This window comes from Arachis duranensis, chromosome 10 (genome assembly GCF_000817695.3).
Source record: "Arachis duranensis cultivar V14167 chromosome 10, aradu.V14167.gnm2.J7QH, whole genome shotgun sequence".
Taxonomy (NCBI): domain Eukaryota; kingdom Viridiplantae; phylum Streptophyta; class Magnoliopsida; order Fabales; family Fabaceae; genus Arachis; species Arachis duranensis.
This window is the reverse complement of record NC_029781.3, coordinates 5,735,859-5,752,988: the sequence shown is the minus strand read 5'-3', so window position 1 is coordinate 5,752,988 and position 17,130 is coordinate 5,735,859. Positions and strand designations below refer to the sequence as shown.

The 17,130-nt window shown below is 35.2% G+C and overlaps 3 protein-coding genes across 3 annotated transcripts; 2 read left to right on the top strand and 1 right to left on the bottom strand.

Moving 5' to 3' along the window:
• Positions 1-233: 233 nt before the first annotated feature.
• Positions 234-4,657, top strand: LOC107468685 (uncharacterized). The gene is made up of 10 exons (XM_016088021.3): positions 234-466; positions 622-844; positions 1,712-1,837; positions 1,922-2,074; positions 2,576-2,702; positions 2,793-2,834; positions 3,203-3,502; positions 3,654-3,696; positions 3,897-3,974; positions 4,202-4,657. Exons 1-10 carry the CDS (start codon positions 390-392, stop codon positions 4,266-4,268), a joined length of 1,236 nt encoding a protein of 411 aa, XP_015943507.1. The 5' UTR covers positions 234-389; the 3' UTR covers positions 4,269-4,657.
• Positions 4,658-7,421: 2,764 nt separating this feature from the next.
• Positions 7,422-8,276, bottom strand: LOC107468653 (serine/arginine-rich splicing factor SC35; the record flags this gene model as incomplete). Its single annotated transcript, XM_016087982.3, is given in 2 exon segments — positions 7,422-7,628; positions 7,744-8,276. Coding segments are annotated over 2 exon segments (572 nt in total), but the record flags the coding sequence as incomplete, so codon positions are not given.
• A 2,855-nt stretch (positions 8,277-11,131) lies between these two features.
• On the top strand, positions 11,132-17,055 carry LOC107468604 (potassium transporter 7). Its single transcript, XM_016087911.3, has 10 exons — positions 11,132-11,589; positions 12,202-12,430; positions 12,531-12,779; positions 12,974-13,024; positions 13,486-13,746; positions 14,110-14,162; positions 14,270-14,384; positions 14,471-14,725; positions 15,294-15,816; positions 16,067-17,055. Exons 1-10 carry the CDS (start codon positions 11,299-11,301, stop codon positions 16,581-16,583), a joined length of 2,544 nt encoding a protein of 847 aa, XP_015943397.1. The 5' UTR covers positions 11,132-11,298; the 3' UTR covers positions 16,584-17,055.
• The last annotated feature ends 75 nt before the right edge of the window (positions 17,056-17,130 follow it).

Sequence of the window (17,130 nt, the reverse complement as noted above, 5' to 3'; positions counted from 1 at the left end):
CCCAATAAACAAAAAAATATTTTCGAAATAATAAGAATTTAATTTTTATACATAAATTATATAATAATTTTTTACACAAACGTTTAATTATATATTATCATATTAATAAATAATAATTAATTTTTAAAGTCACTATTAATTTAATTGAATATCTATATAACCTTTTTTGAAAATTAAATCCTACTAATATATATTTAATTAATCAATTTTTTTTTTGGAAAAAAAAAGGGGAGAGTAGTGACTAGTGAGAGAACGTTCGGGCGAGTGCACCCTGCAAAAAATCCAACGAGGACGAGTCGGCGACTCCGCGCGAGTTATAACTCTCTCTCTTTCTCTCTGAGCAGCTCAAAATCTGTTGAATTTGTCATTGTTGTCGTTGGGCAGCATCAATGGCGGGTGAATCATCTCGCAGTAGCGGTAAACGTCCCTTCGTGGAAGATGCTGACGATCTCGACAAAAAGCCACCGTAATCTCTCTTCATCACACCCTTAAACCCTAATCTCATTTAATAACAATTTTTCCGGAATATTGCGAATTGAGCTCCCTCGAAGTTGCATGATGTTCATGCGTGCTATGACTTTTCGTTATGCTTGCATTGAATTTCTGAATGTATGTATGCAGAGCAAAAAGGGTTAGGTTTCCAAAGGGAAAGAAAGTGAAGCCAGGAGAGGAAGTAGTGGTGGAGAAAGCAAAGGCTGAGGAGGAGGAACCAACTGACTTGTTGAATCCCCAAGTTGCTGCCAAAGAGCGCGCCAAACGCAGGACCCAGATCACTTCTGAACTCTTTACTGATGACACTGGAGGCGCCTCAAATGATGTAACTGCTGCTGAAGTCACATATGAGGTTTGTTCTTGAGAAAGTTTTCCTTCACTTGTTTTGTTGATAGTATACCTTTGAATGCAACACTGAACAAAACACAAAGGATAGAGACATACAAATTACTGTTATTGAATATTGTTTCGTAATCAACTAGAACAAATTATGAAAGTTTAATTTATTTTTATTTTTTTTCATTAAAAAAATTTGAGAAGAAAAATATAATAATAAAAAATATAATTATGAAAAATTAACAAGAATAATGAAAGAAAAAATAAAATAGAAGCGGTGTCTCTTGTTAGTGTCTTTGTTTCATTCCTATAAGGATGGACATAAAATACACTAATTCAGTGGTGTCTCTGGTCAGAATATCTTTGTCCATGTCTCATCTGCCAAACACGATTTTGTGTCCCGTGCCTATAAACAAACGCAGCCTAAAGGAGTTGAGATTACCTTGAGTGATTTGTAGATTTATCCAAATGAAAACTAGGGTGACTATACATTACTTCGTGGCCGATTTTTGTCTGTGGAATGGAATTGATAATAATCTAGAGTGATAGAATTTTGTTAGCAGGTTACATTTTATATGATTGATGGATGGTGTTGACAGTTTCATTTTGCATTTATGCACCCTGCTATTAGTTGGAGTTTAACCTAAACTTGCTGTATCCAGTCTTTTGATATATTCCAATTAACATTAGAACTTGGAAGATTTATTAACGTAAATTATATTGTTTTGAAGTTTGTTGCGTGTAGGATGTTGTTTTGATGTACTTTTAGTATCGGACTATCCGAACTCTGCAGTTATTGCTATATTCAAGGTGTTCCAATGTTCGCCTTTTATTTGATTCATCTAAGTGATAGGCAGGTCATGATAGTTGATTACTTCAACAGGATAATGAGAATTTTGTTGATGATGGAATCCAAATTGAACCCTTCAACCTAGATAAAGAAAGGGAAGAAGGCTATTTCGATGCAGCTGGAAATTTTGTTGAATATGTTAGAGAGAAAGAAATCAAGGTATGGCATTTATACTGTTTTTCACTTTTGCTTTATTTCTATTTCCTTTTGATCCCGTCGATAAATTATTGTGGACTATTGTAGGATGCATGGCTTGATAATGTTGAAGTTGATCCAAAGTATGCTGCATTAAGCTATGAAGCAACTAATGAGGAAGAGGAGGTGGAAGACCTTTCTTCTAAAGATATTGGAACCATGAAGAGGCGGATTGCAAATGCTCTTGAACCTGGGGAAACGGTCAGCCTATGTTCCCCCACTCTTAATTTTCTGGTCTTTGATTTTGAAGTCTTTCCTCTACTGAGGCATGATTGTAGAGTACAACATATTTATTCAACAACTCATTCTTGTGTTATTTATTTAGGTGGAAATTGGTTTAGTTATGACCATGAGTTGTAAAAATTGATTTATACTTTAACCTGTCCAGAATATGCAGATCTGACAGGTAAGTTTAAACAATGAACAATGAAATACAGAAAATTTGAAATATTGCAATTGTATTTTCCCATCTCATTCATTGTTGGCAGATTCCTTTTTACCCAGAGAAAAGGGTTATGATAAATTTATATGCAATGGATAACTTACTTTCATTACTAATTTTATATCATGATCAGTTGCTCTCTCTCTGTTGCTAATTGTAGATCATTGTGCTTAAGCAGGATTGAATTTATACTTATGTTTATTTTTATTAAGTGGCTTGGTGGTCTTCTGCGTTGTATTAACTCAAACTTCTTCCAATAGGTTTTACAAGCCTTGAGAAGGTTAAAAGGTAACAGTGACAGAAAGGCAAAAATGTCTGCCGAGACTAAGATTGTGTTTGACCAACTAACCGAGGATGCCATGAAGCTGATGGAGAATGGTGAATACAGTTAAGTTATTCTGACCAACTAGATTAGGCATAATTGAAAAATGTACTTGTTATAATAGCCTATTGAGATCCTCGGTGTTGTGAAAATTGATGTTTATCATGAAAAGAAAGAGGTTTTTGAGCGCGAGGCAGGTAAGCATAGTCTATAATGGCATTATACTCTATATTATTTACTTTATGTTGCAGGGATTAAATTTTTCATGTTGGTTATAATGTGAGATAGAACTTGCTTTTATATGATCTCTTTCTTTTCTTTTCTTTTTTTAATTCTTTTTGTAATGTGGTACTGTGGTAGTGAAAATCATATTTGGACATCCACATAATAGCTTTAGCTTTCTCCTTTTCAGAGTGGTCCTTGACAGTTTTTATTCAACATTCTCTTTGACCTATCACCCTTAATTGATGATATCTATTGTTTTATGAGGAGCAAGCAAGCGAACCTTTGCACTGTAGAAATAAAATGCTTGGTGCTTACATATTCCATAATCTCCCTTTTCCAGAAGGATATGAAAAACTGGCTCGGGCAAAAGGAGTAGGCACATCTATGCCTTCCACTGAAGCGAATACTTCTCTAAATGGGGAGAAAAGCTTGCTTTCTGATGACATGGATTCTGGTTTGCCCTCTGCAACATTCTCCACTGCGGCCATGGGCACATCAAATCCAAATTTAGCTTCTGCCGAAGTCTCTGGCAGTGGTGCAGATGATTATGATATGTTTGCTGATGATGAGAATACTACCACTAAGCATAGCGATGAAAATAATTTAGTTAGTCAACCATCTACGGATGCCATAAATTCAGGTAAAGTGTGTGTAAGATATTTACGTTTCAGAAACAGATTTTGCATTTGCAGTAGAAATTATTGCTGCTGATTATTAAATTGGTTTTCAACAATTCTATCAAAAAAATGAAACTAGTTTTTAACTTGATATGGCTGTACTTTTCTTACCAGGTGGAGCATTACAAAATGATTATGTGTATGACGAATCTTCTGGGTATGACTCTTTCTCTTGTGTTTTACTTTTTAGTAGATAGTTTCAAAAGTGTGACGTTAGTCACAAGAGAATAATGATACATATCTACATTTCTTCTTTCCATGAATGAATTCTTTTATTAAAATGACGTTCTTTTTAATTTTTTGGACTTGAAATGTTGTTCAAATCTTGATCTGATATCAATTTCTTTTTTGGTCCAGGTACTACTACAGCAGTAGTTTGGGCTATTATTACGACCCAAACACAGGACTATATTGTTCTGCGGTGTCGGGCCAATGGTACTGCACATTTATCTCAGCTTGTGTTGTACGCCTGCATTCATCTTGATGTTTGACGTCTTTATTTAATGACTTTGCTAAATCATGCATTGATTAAAACTTTACCCCCTTTATTTATTTTTTTGTTTATTTGATAGATAGATATATGGTAATAGAAGATAATATCAAGCAGTATGAGAGTTATATGCTTATAATTGTGACTAGCTTACTTGGAATGTTAAACGCAGGTATTCATTTAATGAGGAGACTAACACATATGACGAAGTTCAGGAGGTTGCATCCAATACCAGTTGATGGCCTGTTTCTGCCCAAGTATTGACTATTGGAAATTCGGAAGAATATATCCACCTTCGTATCCCTGGCCATATGTACAGACAGAAGCTTTCTTGAGTTTTTCTTTACCCTTGCACATACTTTAGCGTGGGACTTTCTTCTTACTTGGTACTATGCTTCCCAACAGTGTTTCTCTATTTAAAGTTGCTTTTGTGCAGAAAAGTCGCGTAGAATTACGACATAGCTGTTAGACTTGTAGGAGCAATTACGATTGCGAGACTTATGTAGTTTTGCCGTTTCATAATGAAAAGCACAATCATTCATTATTCATAATGTATTGGAACAATATTTAGCTCATGCCGTTAATCGCAACTTGTAAGTACGCAGAATGGCATTCAAGTGACATTAAATTTACTGGAGCTTCTGATATGTGGTAGTGATTAACCTGTAAGGTATAACTGCCGACGGTCTGTTGATCTCGTCCATCCCTGGTCTGTTGATCTCGTCCATCCCTAGTTCTCTGCAAACACACTCGTGCTTATTCGTTTCATTGACACGGGCCGTTGTTTGCATGCAAGTTAAAGATGTCAAATTTTAAAGTAATTTTTCTTTACAAAATATAGTTAAGTGTTGTAACAGCACATGGAATATTGTATAATATATTACAATAATATATAAAAACTAGCCATCAACATATACATATACACATACATAGAAAACAATCATCTTTTATGACATAAATAGTTAGATAAACCGTTAAATGATCAAATATCTTAAATGATCAAATATCTATGAGGATTTTTTAAAAAAGTTACGGACTCCAAATCCCTAATAAAGCAAAGAAATTCAAATATTTACAACCCGACAGATTCATGTATTTCAATATCCTAACACACCAGCCAAAATTATTCAACAAAATCCATACTTAATATTCCGACCTTTTTAACTGCTAACTTAGTTTTCAATCTTTCGTATTTTTACAGCCTTTGAAACACTATGCTTGTACTTCATGAAGAAACAGATTCTTTCAACGCGGAGAGAAAGAGAGATACAGGCATTAAAAATGGGTGAGACTTTAGATTGTTACAAAATGAGTCCAAAATATCAACGCATTAAACCACTTAACTCCAATATCAAAGTCTAAGAATGAATATGTTATAGAACCCATTCACTGCCATCTATTTTATTCATACCAATAAAATCTTTAGGCTTACGTCAATGCCAGCATAAGTTTTACTAAATTAGTTACTAAAATATCATAAGGATTTCAAACAAGGGGGATGGACGGTTCATGCACTATCCTATGACACATTAATCAGTAAAGAACAGTAATTGTGATCACATATGGCGCCACGATTTCCTAATTGACAAATTTATGTATCTTCAGATGACATAAGAGAATAGATGAGAATGCTGCTTCATAAACTATTAACAGTAAAAACATTTGTGTTAAGTATCTTTGAAGTAGCAAAGCTAGATAGCCATGTTCAGTGCCAAGTGATAATACCCCTGCCAAACCGACCAACCCCAAAAAGGCAGCAACAGCCAGCCACAAGCAGCAGCTATTGGTTAATTCTTCATATTATTCACGAACAAAAGCATATCATACATAAGATGTATCAGCTACCACGTCACTTCGGCCACGTGCGTGCTTATATATAACATACCTAACTACATTAAATAGGAAAATGTTATAACCAATGACAAGTGCAAAATATCCCCCCAAAATACCATACTGATGTCCCGTTTGTTTTCTGCCATTACACTTTCCAAGCAGTTCTTGCCAAAAGGAAGTATGTCATTGCTTTTGGCATGGAAAACAAACAGGCCATAAAGTGTCACCATAATGTTCCCAACTCCCTCTGACTGGAAATGCTACACTAAATTAGGACTCACTACGATAGACTAGGATTCCTACTTCATACAAAAATATGTTCAACTTGTGTACATCAAGTTGCAGAAATATTTGCAGGACAATGTGGTTACCAAATAAATATATAAAAAATCTAAATGTTTATGAGCGTGTTTTGAAGAAATAAGGAACCAAACCAAATATCTTACCAATAATCATATTATTCAGGAGTAAACCAAATCAGCTAAATCTCTCAAACCAACAATCATAGTTCTAAAACCAGCATTTTCTTGCAACCAGCACCAACTTCACGGTCAATCATCAACAACACAGAATTAGCATCAACGGCAGCAATCTCAACATGACACTATCAGTCCATTTCACTTTTCCCGATCATAGCTATATAACCAAAAGATTTGTTCAGCATAAATTGCGACTTCTATTAACTGAGCTTAAATTAAGTCATAATCACAGCTTCCTATAAAGTGACATGCAACCCCAATAAAAAAAATGCAAACAGGATGAAACAAAAGAAACAATTGTCATGGAATGAAAGATCAATCTACCAACTACAAGGTGCAATAATTACCAAATACCCAAGTATAAGAAACATCAAAATATGAATAGCATTCAAACATTGAGGAAGTATGATGCTACCAAACCAGCACATAGTTCTTAAAATTCTTGACTCCAACAAGACCGTTCACAATGATCAAAACATCCAACATAAGCAAAATAGCCATATCTGCATTACTCAAGGCGTCTCCCGAATTTTCAAGAAACATAGCTCATGCCTGAAAAAAGAATAGTAGAACCTAACAGTCAGAACAGGCCAAAAGGAAGCACTTGATAAAAACAAGTATGACATTCTCTGGAAACTTTTAAGGTGAATATTAGTGTTACTCACATCACCATCAGAATTTCTAGGTGATGGACTACGGGAAGCATCAGGACGACCACGTGGCGAGACAGGTGTAGGGGAGTGTCCATTGCGAGTCCTAGGGCTTTCACCCCTAGGGCTCTTCTTCCTTGGGGAAGCACTTGTCCTAGGGGATGGACTCCTTTGAGGACTTGGGCTGCGCCTAGCAGGAGAGCGGCTACAGGGAAGTAAACAACAGCAGCAACAATGGAAAAGTCAATGTACATTACACGAGCTTATTTGGAGTCAAAAACAGCCTATGATAAAAGCTTCCTAAAAACTAATCAAACCCAAGCATGCTCCTATAACAATCTATAACACCATCACAACAAAAAGTTGAATAAGTTAATTATGAGCATGAGAAGACCTATCTACGCTCCGGCTCCGGCTCCGGCTCCGACTCCGGCTACGGCTTATACTACGGATAGGGCGGTCATCATCATCATAGCGTCCCCTTCCACGACCCTTGTCCGGACTGGCACTCCGACTCCGGCTCCGGCGACGATAATCCCTGTCCCTGCCACGGTGCCTGTCACGCTCATACCTATCGTAACTCCTGCTGCGACTCCTCCTCCTATAATCCTTCTCTCTGTAATCATCATCACGATACCTGCATCCGATTCAAGCATCAAAGCGAACCGTGAATGCAAAACCATAGCAAAACATATCACTCGAAAACAAACTACGGGAACTAGTGAAAAGAAATACAGAATTCGAAACGCTACCTTCTCCTGGGACTGCGGCTGCGCTTAGATCTGGGAGCAGATTCGACAATCCTACCTTTGTGGATGCGCTCGGCGTTGGGACCGTACTTGGCGAACTGGACGGTGATTTCGCGGCCGTCGACGACCCTGCCGTCGAGGCGCTCGACAGCCTTTTGAGCCTCGTCGGCATACTTGTAGCGAACAAATGCGAAGCCCCTGGAGTCGCCGGTGCGGCGGTCCTTGGGAATGAAAATGTCGACGACGTCGCCGTACTTGTGGAAGAGAGGGAAGAGGTCGTCGGCGGTTGTACGGAAGGTGATGTTGAGAACGAGAAGGGAGTATGTGTCGCTAATGTCTGGTGGACCTGACCTTCCAAAGTGAGACATGGTTGGTGCCTTTGCAGATTGCAGCAACAGCAATAGCCACACCCAATGCTATTGGTTTTGGGGATTAGGGATTTGAATTAGGGTTTGTGAGCCGCACGAGCTTCTTCAACACTTCGCACTTCAGAGACTGAGCTCAATGACGAAGATAATACGTTGCCGCATATCTTAAAAAATTTATTATTCGAATTTGACTTATTAATTATTATCGGTTATTTATTTCTAATTACTTTTAGTAAATTGAACCTAAAAAAAAGTTGGCAAAGACATTATTTCTCGTAAATTATTAACCATAACTTATTATATTTAAATAAAAATATTTTAAAACATAAAAATGTAATTAAATAAAATAAGTATTACTTTTATGAGAATTGATTTTTATTTTTGAGGTGATTTTAGAAAAATCGATATTCCCATTTCCCAAACTCTTAGGTAAGTAGTATTTTTATTTTTTTGGTCTTTTGATCCCATTGTTCATAAAATAAATATTATATTTTTTATAATTTCATATCAGTTAATGACAAATAAAGAGAGTTTAATTTTAGAGAAAAAATTATCATAAAATGATACATAATAACAAGAGTTTTTTTTTTTAAGGATTATTAAGAGTTAAAGTAATTATTTAACTAAATTTTCTTTAAAAGGAATTAAGTGTATTTGTTTAGTAGGAAAATATTTTGTCATTTTAATGTTTAAAATTTACTAGAAATTTGATATAATAAATTATAGATCTAACTCTTCTAAAGTTATATTATCACTTTAGAAAAAAATACATTATTAATTATTCTTGAATTAAGATAGTGGAGCTCATAGGTAATAAATGTTGATTAAAGTATTATTTTACTATTTTACTAGTATTATCATTTTAGATGATTTTTTTCATAAACTAAACTCAATTGTAGGAATCAAAATACAACTTTTACTTAACGGATATAAATATAAATTGAAATATGTTTCCTTAAATTAAATGCTTTAAAACTTTAATAAAAGATTTGTTTCAAAGTGGAACATCTTGGTATACTATTTTTTATTTCTTAATTTAAATCTTAAAATAGTTTTTGAAACATTCAAAATTTAAAATAGTCATTAAAATTAGCAATTATTAATTTTATCTTTAAGATTGCATTCTAAATTTTATAGCAATTTTTCATATGGTGAAAATTTAGGTGAAGTCGACTTTACGTGAAATTGAAAAATTTAGTCAAATCAATCAAATCATCTAACGGCTCTTAAGTATCAACTTCACTTGAAGTCGATTGTACCTTAGTTTTCACCTTCTCATATTCATTACTGATCATCGAAAAGTTGAAGTAGACTGAAGTCCTGCCATGATAGCAATATAACAACTGGCTAATGTAGTGAAAGAAACTCTTTTTTTTCTAGCTAATGTAGTGAAAGAAACTCTTTTTTTCCCTTCCAATCTGGTCCCTTTTTTCTTTTTAAAACTCCAAACTCCAAGATCTCTACCAAGTTGTTTTCGAAAGATGACAAGTACGTGAAGGTGATTGTTCAAGTTAGTAATATTGTTCATGTTCTTGTTGATTTTTGTGGGGTCTTCTGAGTTGGAGATTCAACAAAAATTTGCAAAAGTAATTTCTTTGATTGTGAGATATAATTCTCATAAAGGAGTTCTTGTTAGTGCTGGTGTTGTTGTGTCTTTAGTTAAAATTTTAGAGTGTTCAAGTGAGACTGAAAAAATTATTGCTGTCTTCTGTCTGTAGTGTTTGATTGAGAATTTCAATAATATTTGATCAAATTTATGGCAGAACTTATTAAATTTTTAAATGCAAAATCATTCGAAGTTCAAAAAATGGTGATAAAGACACTCTCCAAGATGGTTATAGTTGTAAAATATAAAAAGAAATTTGTGCAAGATAATGAAAATATTACTCTTCTGCAATTGTTGAATCTAGAGCAGGATAATTTAAGTAATAAGTTCTTAATATTTGTATTGATGTTATTGATTGGATATACAAAAAATATAGAAAAACTTGCAATTGAATCTCAAGTTTCTTCTGCTCATGTAAAGAGACTTATCAAAAAGTTTATAGATTTCGCATCTATTTAATTTTAACTAAATTAAGAGTAGTACATACTCTTTATTGAGACTATAACAAGAATTAGCGAAAAAAAATATGTTTATGCGTGTAGGAATGTCTTGTGAAAATATGAATGGTTGTTAAAAAAAAAAAAATGATTTTTTGTAGAGAATGAACAAAAGTTGGGAGTTAGGATTTTAAGAGAGAGAAAAAGATCGGATCATAGAAAAAGAGTTTTTTTTGTCATATCAGTTAGCCGTTACAATGCCAATATAGCCACTTCAATTTTTCAGTGATGAATAATAATGACCTTAAAATTTTTAAGAGATTACTATGAGTTTTAGAGTACAACTTTAAAGATAAAAATAAAAAATTATTAATTATAGGAGCCACTTTAAATATTAAATATAATTTTAGAGACTACTTTAAAATTTAATTCGAATATTCTATAAATAATTTATTAATTTAGTATATTTATGTGATGTTCAACGTATATTTGTTTTAAATATATTTAAATACACCTAGATATATGTAAGTCATTTATGTTTAAATGTCTAATTTTAATCTTGATCTTGATCAGTATTTTTAAATAAATTTACAATCAATATGTAAAATTATTAATATAAAAATGAACTCAAATAGACAAATACTTTATATAATAACAAAATAATAAAATAGTAACAAAATTATATTTTAAGATGAATAAGAAAATAATATATAAAGAATGTGTCACTTTTCATACATTAATATAAAACCACATTGTTCGGATTCTGTCCTAAAACAATACAAACAACCCATCATCCGAAAACAATGAAAGGTGATCAATTGTTGAAAGGCACCTCACATAATATACATGGGCACACCATAGGCCCATAAGATATTGATAATGGATAAGAATAATTATTAATTATTTTAGTAACCCAAAGTAAAATATAAAAAATATAAAATCACAGTTAATTATTTATTGAACTTCTCTAGACACGAAGACACAGCGATCCACAGTTCCCCACTAGGAAAATTCCATTTTTGTCCCTTAAGCCGTGATGCGCGCAATTTCGCACTTCACCACCTTCTTCACTTGCAGAAAACAGAGCTCAAAATTCACAGAAATTTTGTCCTCATTTTCATAGCTTCTGAAGAAAGCACTATATTCAATGACCATGGCGACGGAGGAAGGGGATCCGGAGAGAGGTGATATCAATGGCGGACACTCCATGGAATCAACCGAATCCAGGTGGGTTTTTCAGGGGGACGAGGAGGATAACTCCGACATAGAAGAATTCAACGCCGATTTGAGACACCATCACACCCGTCGCTACGCTTCCGTGCTTGATTCTGACGATGAGGACATTGGTGAGCAGAGACTCATTCGAACTGGACCTCGAATTGATTCCTTCGACGTCGAGGCTCTTGATGTCCCCGGTGCTCACAGAACTGACTATGAGGTGCTGCTTCTCAAATTTTGGTTTGCTTTTCTTTTATGGAATTATTGTGTCGTAGCTGATTCAATTTTCTATCTATGTGCAAGTTCCTTTACTCGGTTAAGAATTAGCATGTACGCAGTAATTATTAGAATGAAAAGGAAGTTAAGATTTGAATGGTGTGATATCCTTCTTATGAAGGCATGGGATACTTGAATAGTGTGCTCATAGAAACTAAGAAGAGAGTACAAGTTGTTGAAGTGGGTGGATGAGTTGAGAAATGAGAAAGCTGTGAGCTTCAATGTTATGATGGGAGGTCCCATGGTGATCTACAGCATATATACATTCATGAGCGAGATAGAGAGAAATTTCACTATGTTCAATCAAGATCATAAAGAGTAGCTACACGAGTAACGTAGAAAAAAGAAAGATACTTGGTGTTGATCCTCTTGTTGAGTTTCTGAAATACATGAATTTTAGTTTGTAATTACCTTGAGTACTTGAAATTCTATGTGGCCAACAGTCACTGTTCTTCTCTAAAAAATCTATTATGGCTCATGATAAGATTATATAGCTCTACTGGAACAATCTATGTCAATGTTTTTTGCTTGTTTTCTTCTTTATATTCCTTTGCAGGATATCAGTATGGGAAAGAAAATCGTGCTGGCTTTTCAGACTCTTGGCGTTGTCTTTGGTGATGTGGGAACAAGTCCATTATATACCTTTAGTGTCATGTTTAGAAAGGCACCCATCAATGGAGATGAGGACATTCTTGGAGCATTATCACTTGTGTTGTACACTTTAATCCTGATTCCCTTATTGAAGTATGTGCTGGTCGTTCTGTGGGCCAATGATGATGGTGAAGGTATATTAAGTTACATATTCTAAATAAGCCTCCAATGTTCTTTGTCTTTCTCTGTCTTCTGAACTTAGTTTGCTTACACTTACGTTGTCAAACACTACAGGTGGTACTTTTGCCTTGTACTCATTGATATGTCGTCATGCTAAAGTGAGCCTTCTCCCCAATCAATTACCATCAGATGCCCGTATATCAAGCTTTAGACTAAAGGTCCCATCTGCTGAGCTTGAAAGGTCCCTAAAAATCAAGGAAAGACTTGAGAGTTCTTTGACTCTGAAGAAGATTCTACTAATATTAGTGCTTGCTGGTACTTCTATGGTGATTGCTAATGGGGTTGTTACACCAGCAATGTCAGGTTAGTTGCTGCTGCTACTTTATTCATTTTTGCAATTTTTCCAGGCTATTTGGTGCTAGTGTTTGGGATGATTCCCATGTTACTTGTAATATTAAATTTTTTCTTGTTTTCTTGGCCAGATGTTGTTTCATTAACAAGCTCTAATCTTCTGTTCTTTATAGTTAGTCTCACTTTATATCTATGTCTTCCTGCAGTACTTTCCTCTGTTGGTGGTTTAAAAGTTGGGGTAGATGCAATCGAGCAAGGTATTGCCTTAAGCTACTAATGAAATCTACTATCTGTATTTTCTATTGTTTGTTTTTGGGGGGAGAATTGAGTGCTTGTAAGGAGTGAACAGATATTTGATCTAAGGTTGATTCTGGTGCTGTGATTAGTGGGAAAGAGAGAAGGGTGTATTGGGTACTTGTAAAATGCATTCGATATTATGCCAGTTATCATTTGATCTACAAAGTATATGTTCGTGGTTAGGTTAGATGCACCCTTGAGTGGCTTGCCCATGCATTATTTGTTGAGGGTGATAATTACCTAGCTGTGATTTGGCTATAGTAATTTAACTCTCTCTGTATGGAGATGACATACTTAGTTGCAATAGTCTTATTTTCTCGTTCATTAGGGAGGTTGGCATATTCATGAGTTTATTCATATCCTTATTTGGCAGGCATTTTTTATAGTTGCATTAATCTTGTGTTCATTTTCAACCATGCAGATGAAGTGGTGATGATTTCAGTTGCATCCCTTCTAATTTTGTTCAGTGTACAGAAGTATGGAACAAGTAAAGTGGGACTTTTAGTAGGACCTGCTTTGTTCATATGGTTTTGTTCTCTTGCTGGAATTGGGATCTACAATCTTCTCAAATATGATACTGGTGTCTTGAAGGCATTTAATCCTATTCACATCTACTATTTTTTCAAGAGGAACTCAACTAAAGCATGGTATTCTCTTGGGGGTTGTCTCCTTTGTGCTACTGGTAAATACATATATCCTGGATCTTGGTACAGGGATGCAATAATACTAAATACATTGCCTTGTCATGTAGATTTGTAGATTTGGTTCTCCTAGTGAGTCTTTTATATTTGTTCCGAAGGCAATACATTGGTAGCAAGTATGATGGTCAGTGTCAAAGTTTTCATTTAGTCTTTGTCACTATTTGAGTGGAACAGTCCAAATTTCAAGGTTCATCGATAATAATAATTCAACCAGAGCTTGATCTATTGCTGTAAACATCCACTATAATATGTAGTATGATGAATATACAGTATAATGTCGCTGTGGTTGCATATGCAAAACTCTTCATCCATTGATTAACATCACTTATTGGGCCATTTTGCAGGTTCAGAGGCCATGTTTGCAGATCTTTGCTACTTTTCTGTACAATCAGTTCAGGTAACAAACTATGTTAGACCATTAGGCTTCTTTCATTGAATCATTTCTTTTATTTCATTTGTCATGTCAACTATGTGCTGATAAAAATTAATTGTGGTAATTGGCAGCTTTCTTTTGTCTTTCTTGTTTTGCCGTGCCTAGTATTGGGTTATTTGGGTCAAGCTGCATACCTTATGGAAAACCATGCTGATGCTGGTCGAGCCTTTTTCTCTTCTGTTCCAAGTGAGTGTTTTTATCATTTCATTCTCTACATAGGCCTGTCTTTGCAATTTACAGGATCTATAAGCAATCGCATTCCATGTGTGCAGGTGGTGCATTCTGGCCAACCTTCCTCATTGCAAACGTTGCTGCACTAATTGCAAGTCGGACTATGACAACAGCAACATTTTCATGCATAAAACAATCAACAGCACTTGGTTGTTTCCCTCGTCTTAAGATCGTTCATACCTCCCGGAAATTTATGGGCCAGATCTATATTCCTGTCCTAAACTGGTTTCTCTTGGCTGTTTCTCTGGTTTTGGTCTGCACTATATCCAGCATTGATGAGATTGGCAATGCTTATGGTAATGTGTTTCTGTTTATTTTTATAATCACCACATTTATTCATTAGATTTATCAAGCACATTGATTTACCCTTAGTGGAATAAAGCATCGTAATATAATAGTCTGCATAAGAAACTTAGTTTACTCGGACTATTAAAAATTATCGAACTCTTCTACCAATATTTCATTTTTCATGTTCTCAACTACATCGGAGAGATAATAATACAACTTAAGTCTTCTATAAGAAGACCCATTTGCTTCAAGAAACCCTAAACCCCATTATTACCGTGCTTGCTTTGCACTGGTCATAAGGTCGGAACACAATTTCTGCGCACACACACGCACGCAGGTCAATCAGCTAGTTGTTATTATAATTTTATTTTAAACGGATGTCTGTCGCATACCTCTGAATTCACATAATGAATACATCAATAACAGTTTGACTGGGTAAACAGAGTACAAGGATATGGAGACTGCATAGTTTAGCTTTCCATAGTATTTTACACACTGCACTTCCTTTGCTGCTACTAAATTATATGTAATATTATAATGAATTTGTATTCAGGTTGATCCTTGGTCCTCTTTCAGGTATTGCGGAGCTTGGAGTGATGATGATGACCACTATTTTAGTAACCCTTGTTATGCTTCTTATATGGCAAATACACATCATCATAGTGCTGACATTTGTGGTATTCTTCTTGGGATTGGAGTTGATTTTCTTCTCATCTGTTTTGGGGAGTGTGGCAGATGGAAGTTGGATTATATTGGTCCTTGCTGTGATAATGTTTTTTATCATGTATGTTTGGAATTATGGAAGCAAGCTCAAGTATGAAACTGAAGTCAAACAAAAGCTGTCAATGGATTTGATGCGAGAATTAGGTAGCAATCTAGGCACAATACGGGCTCCTGGAATTGGTCTTCTCTATAATGAGTTAGTCAAAGGAATCCCAGGAGTTTTTGGCCATTTTTTGACTACGCTTCCAGCAATACACTCCATGATCATTTTTGTGAGTATTAAGTATGTTCCTGTTTCTGTGGTGCCTCAAAGTGAAAGGTTCCTTTTCCGGAGAGTCTGCCCAAAAAGCTATCATATATTCCGTTGTATTGCCAGGTAACTAGATCTGTCTAATTGAATTCTTTTGGCATGAGATCAGTTTAGATATGAATCTCAAAATCCAAGCTAATTGACTTTTACCTTGGGAAAGTTGTTTGAATGATGAAAATGTGACCTTAAAAGTTACTTTTACAAACAAAACATACAGTAGCTTCAGTGAACATCAATAACTTCGTTAAATTATGTCTATCCACATAATGAAGATGTCTTTTTATCTTACAAATGCAGACTTCTGTAATTTCTACAGGTATGGTTATAAGGATGTCCGTAAAGAAAATCACCAGACTTTTGAGCAGCTGCTGATTGAAAGCCTAGAAAAATTTATACGACGTGAGGCTCAAGAGAGGTCACTGGAGAGTGATGGGGATGAAGATTCTGACTCAGAGGAAGGGCACTATGATTCCAGGGTTCTTGTAGCTCCCAATGGGAGTGTTTACTCACTTGGGGTTCCTCTTCTGGCTGGTCATAAGGACACAAAAAAGCTCACTTTAGAAGCAAGCACTTCAGAGGAGGTAACCCCGGCACTTGATGCTGAGCAGAGCCTTGAGTGGGAGTTATCTTTTATTCACAAGGCTAAAGAATCTGGAGTTGTTTATCTTCTTGGTCATGGGGATATAAGGGCAAGGAAGGACTCATGGTTTATCAAGAAGCTTGTAATAAACTACTTCTATGCATTTTTGAGAAGGAACAGCAGGAGGGGTATCACGACTTTAACTGTACCTCACTCAAATCTGATGCAAGTTGGCATGACTTACATGGTTTGAAAGAAAACAGATGACAATTTTCTTAGAAACTAGACTTCGATAGCAGAGAGCGAGGATCAGAAAGATCATACTTCGAATGCAATCTTAAGTGTTTCCTTGATCTGATCATTTCTAGTTTGGATCTCCAAATTGTTTAAATATCTTTCCGGTTCCCATCTCTCGTATAGAGGAAGTTTTGTTGTTGCGAGCTTTGCCATCTGCATATTTATGTATGTAGTTGGAATAGGCTGATAACATAAAGAAACAGAAATGAGAAAAACTGTACTTGGTTAATTATATAGGCACTTCGTGAATGGGTCAAATTTCACGCCAATGTAAGTATGGACACCGTGTACTGTACAGTGGCATTTTGCCCATTTTATTCTTCTGTCAACTTTGCGGTAAATAATGCCATATCTCATGACATTACTGCATCTCAAATAGCTATATTTCAATTTGACTTGCTCAATTCAGTAGATGGGATTTAAACCTTTATTTTCCTGTGAAAGAATTAAGATTGATAAGCTTTATTTGTTTCACTTGCTTTTGTTCCTAAACGTGTATTGAT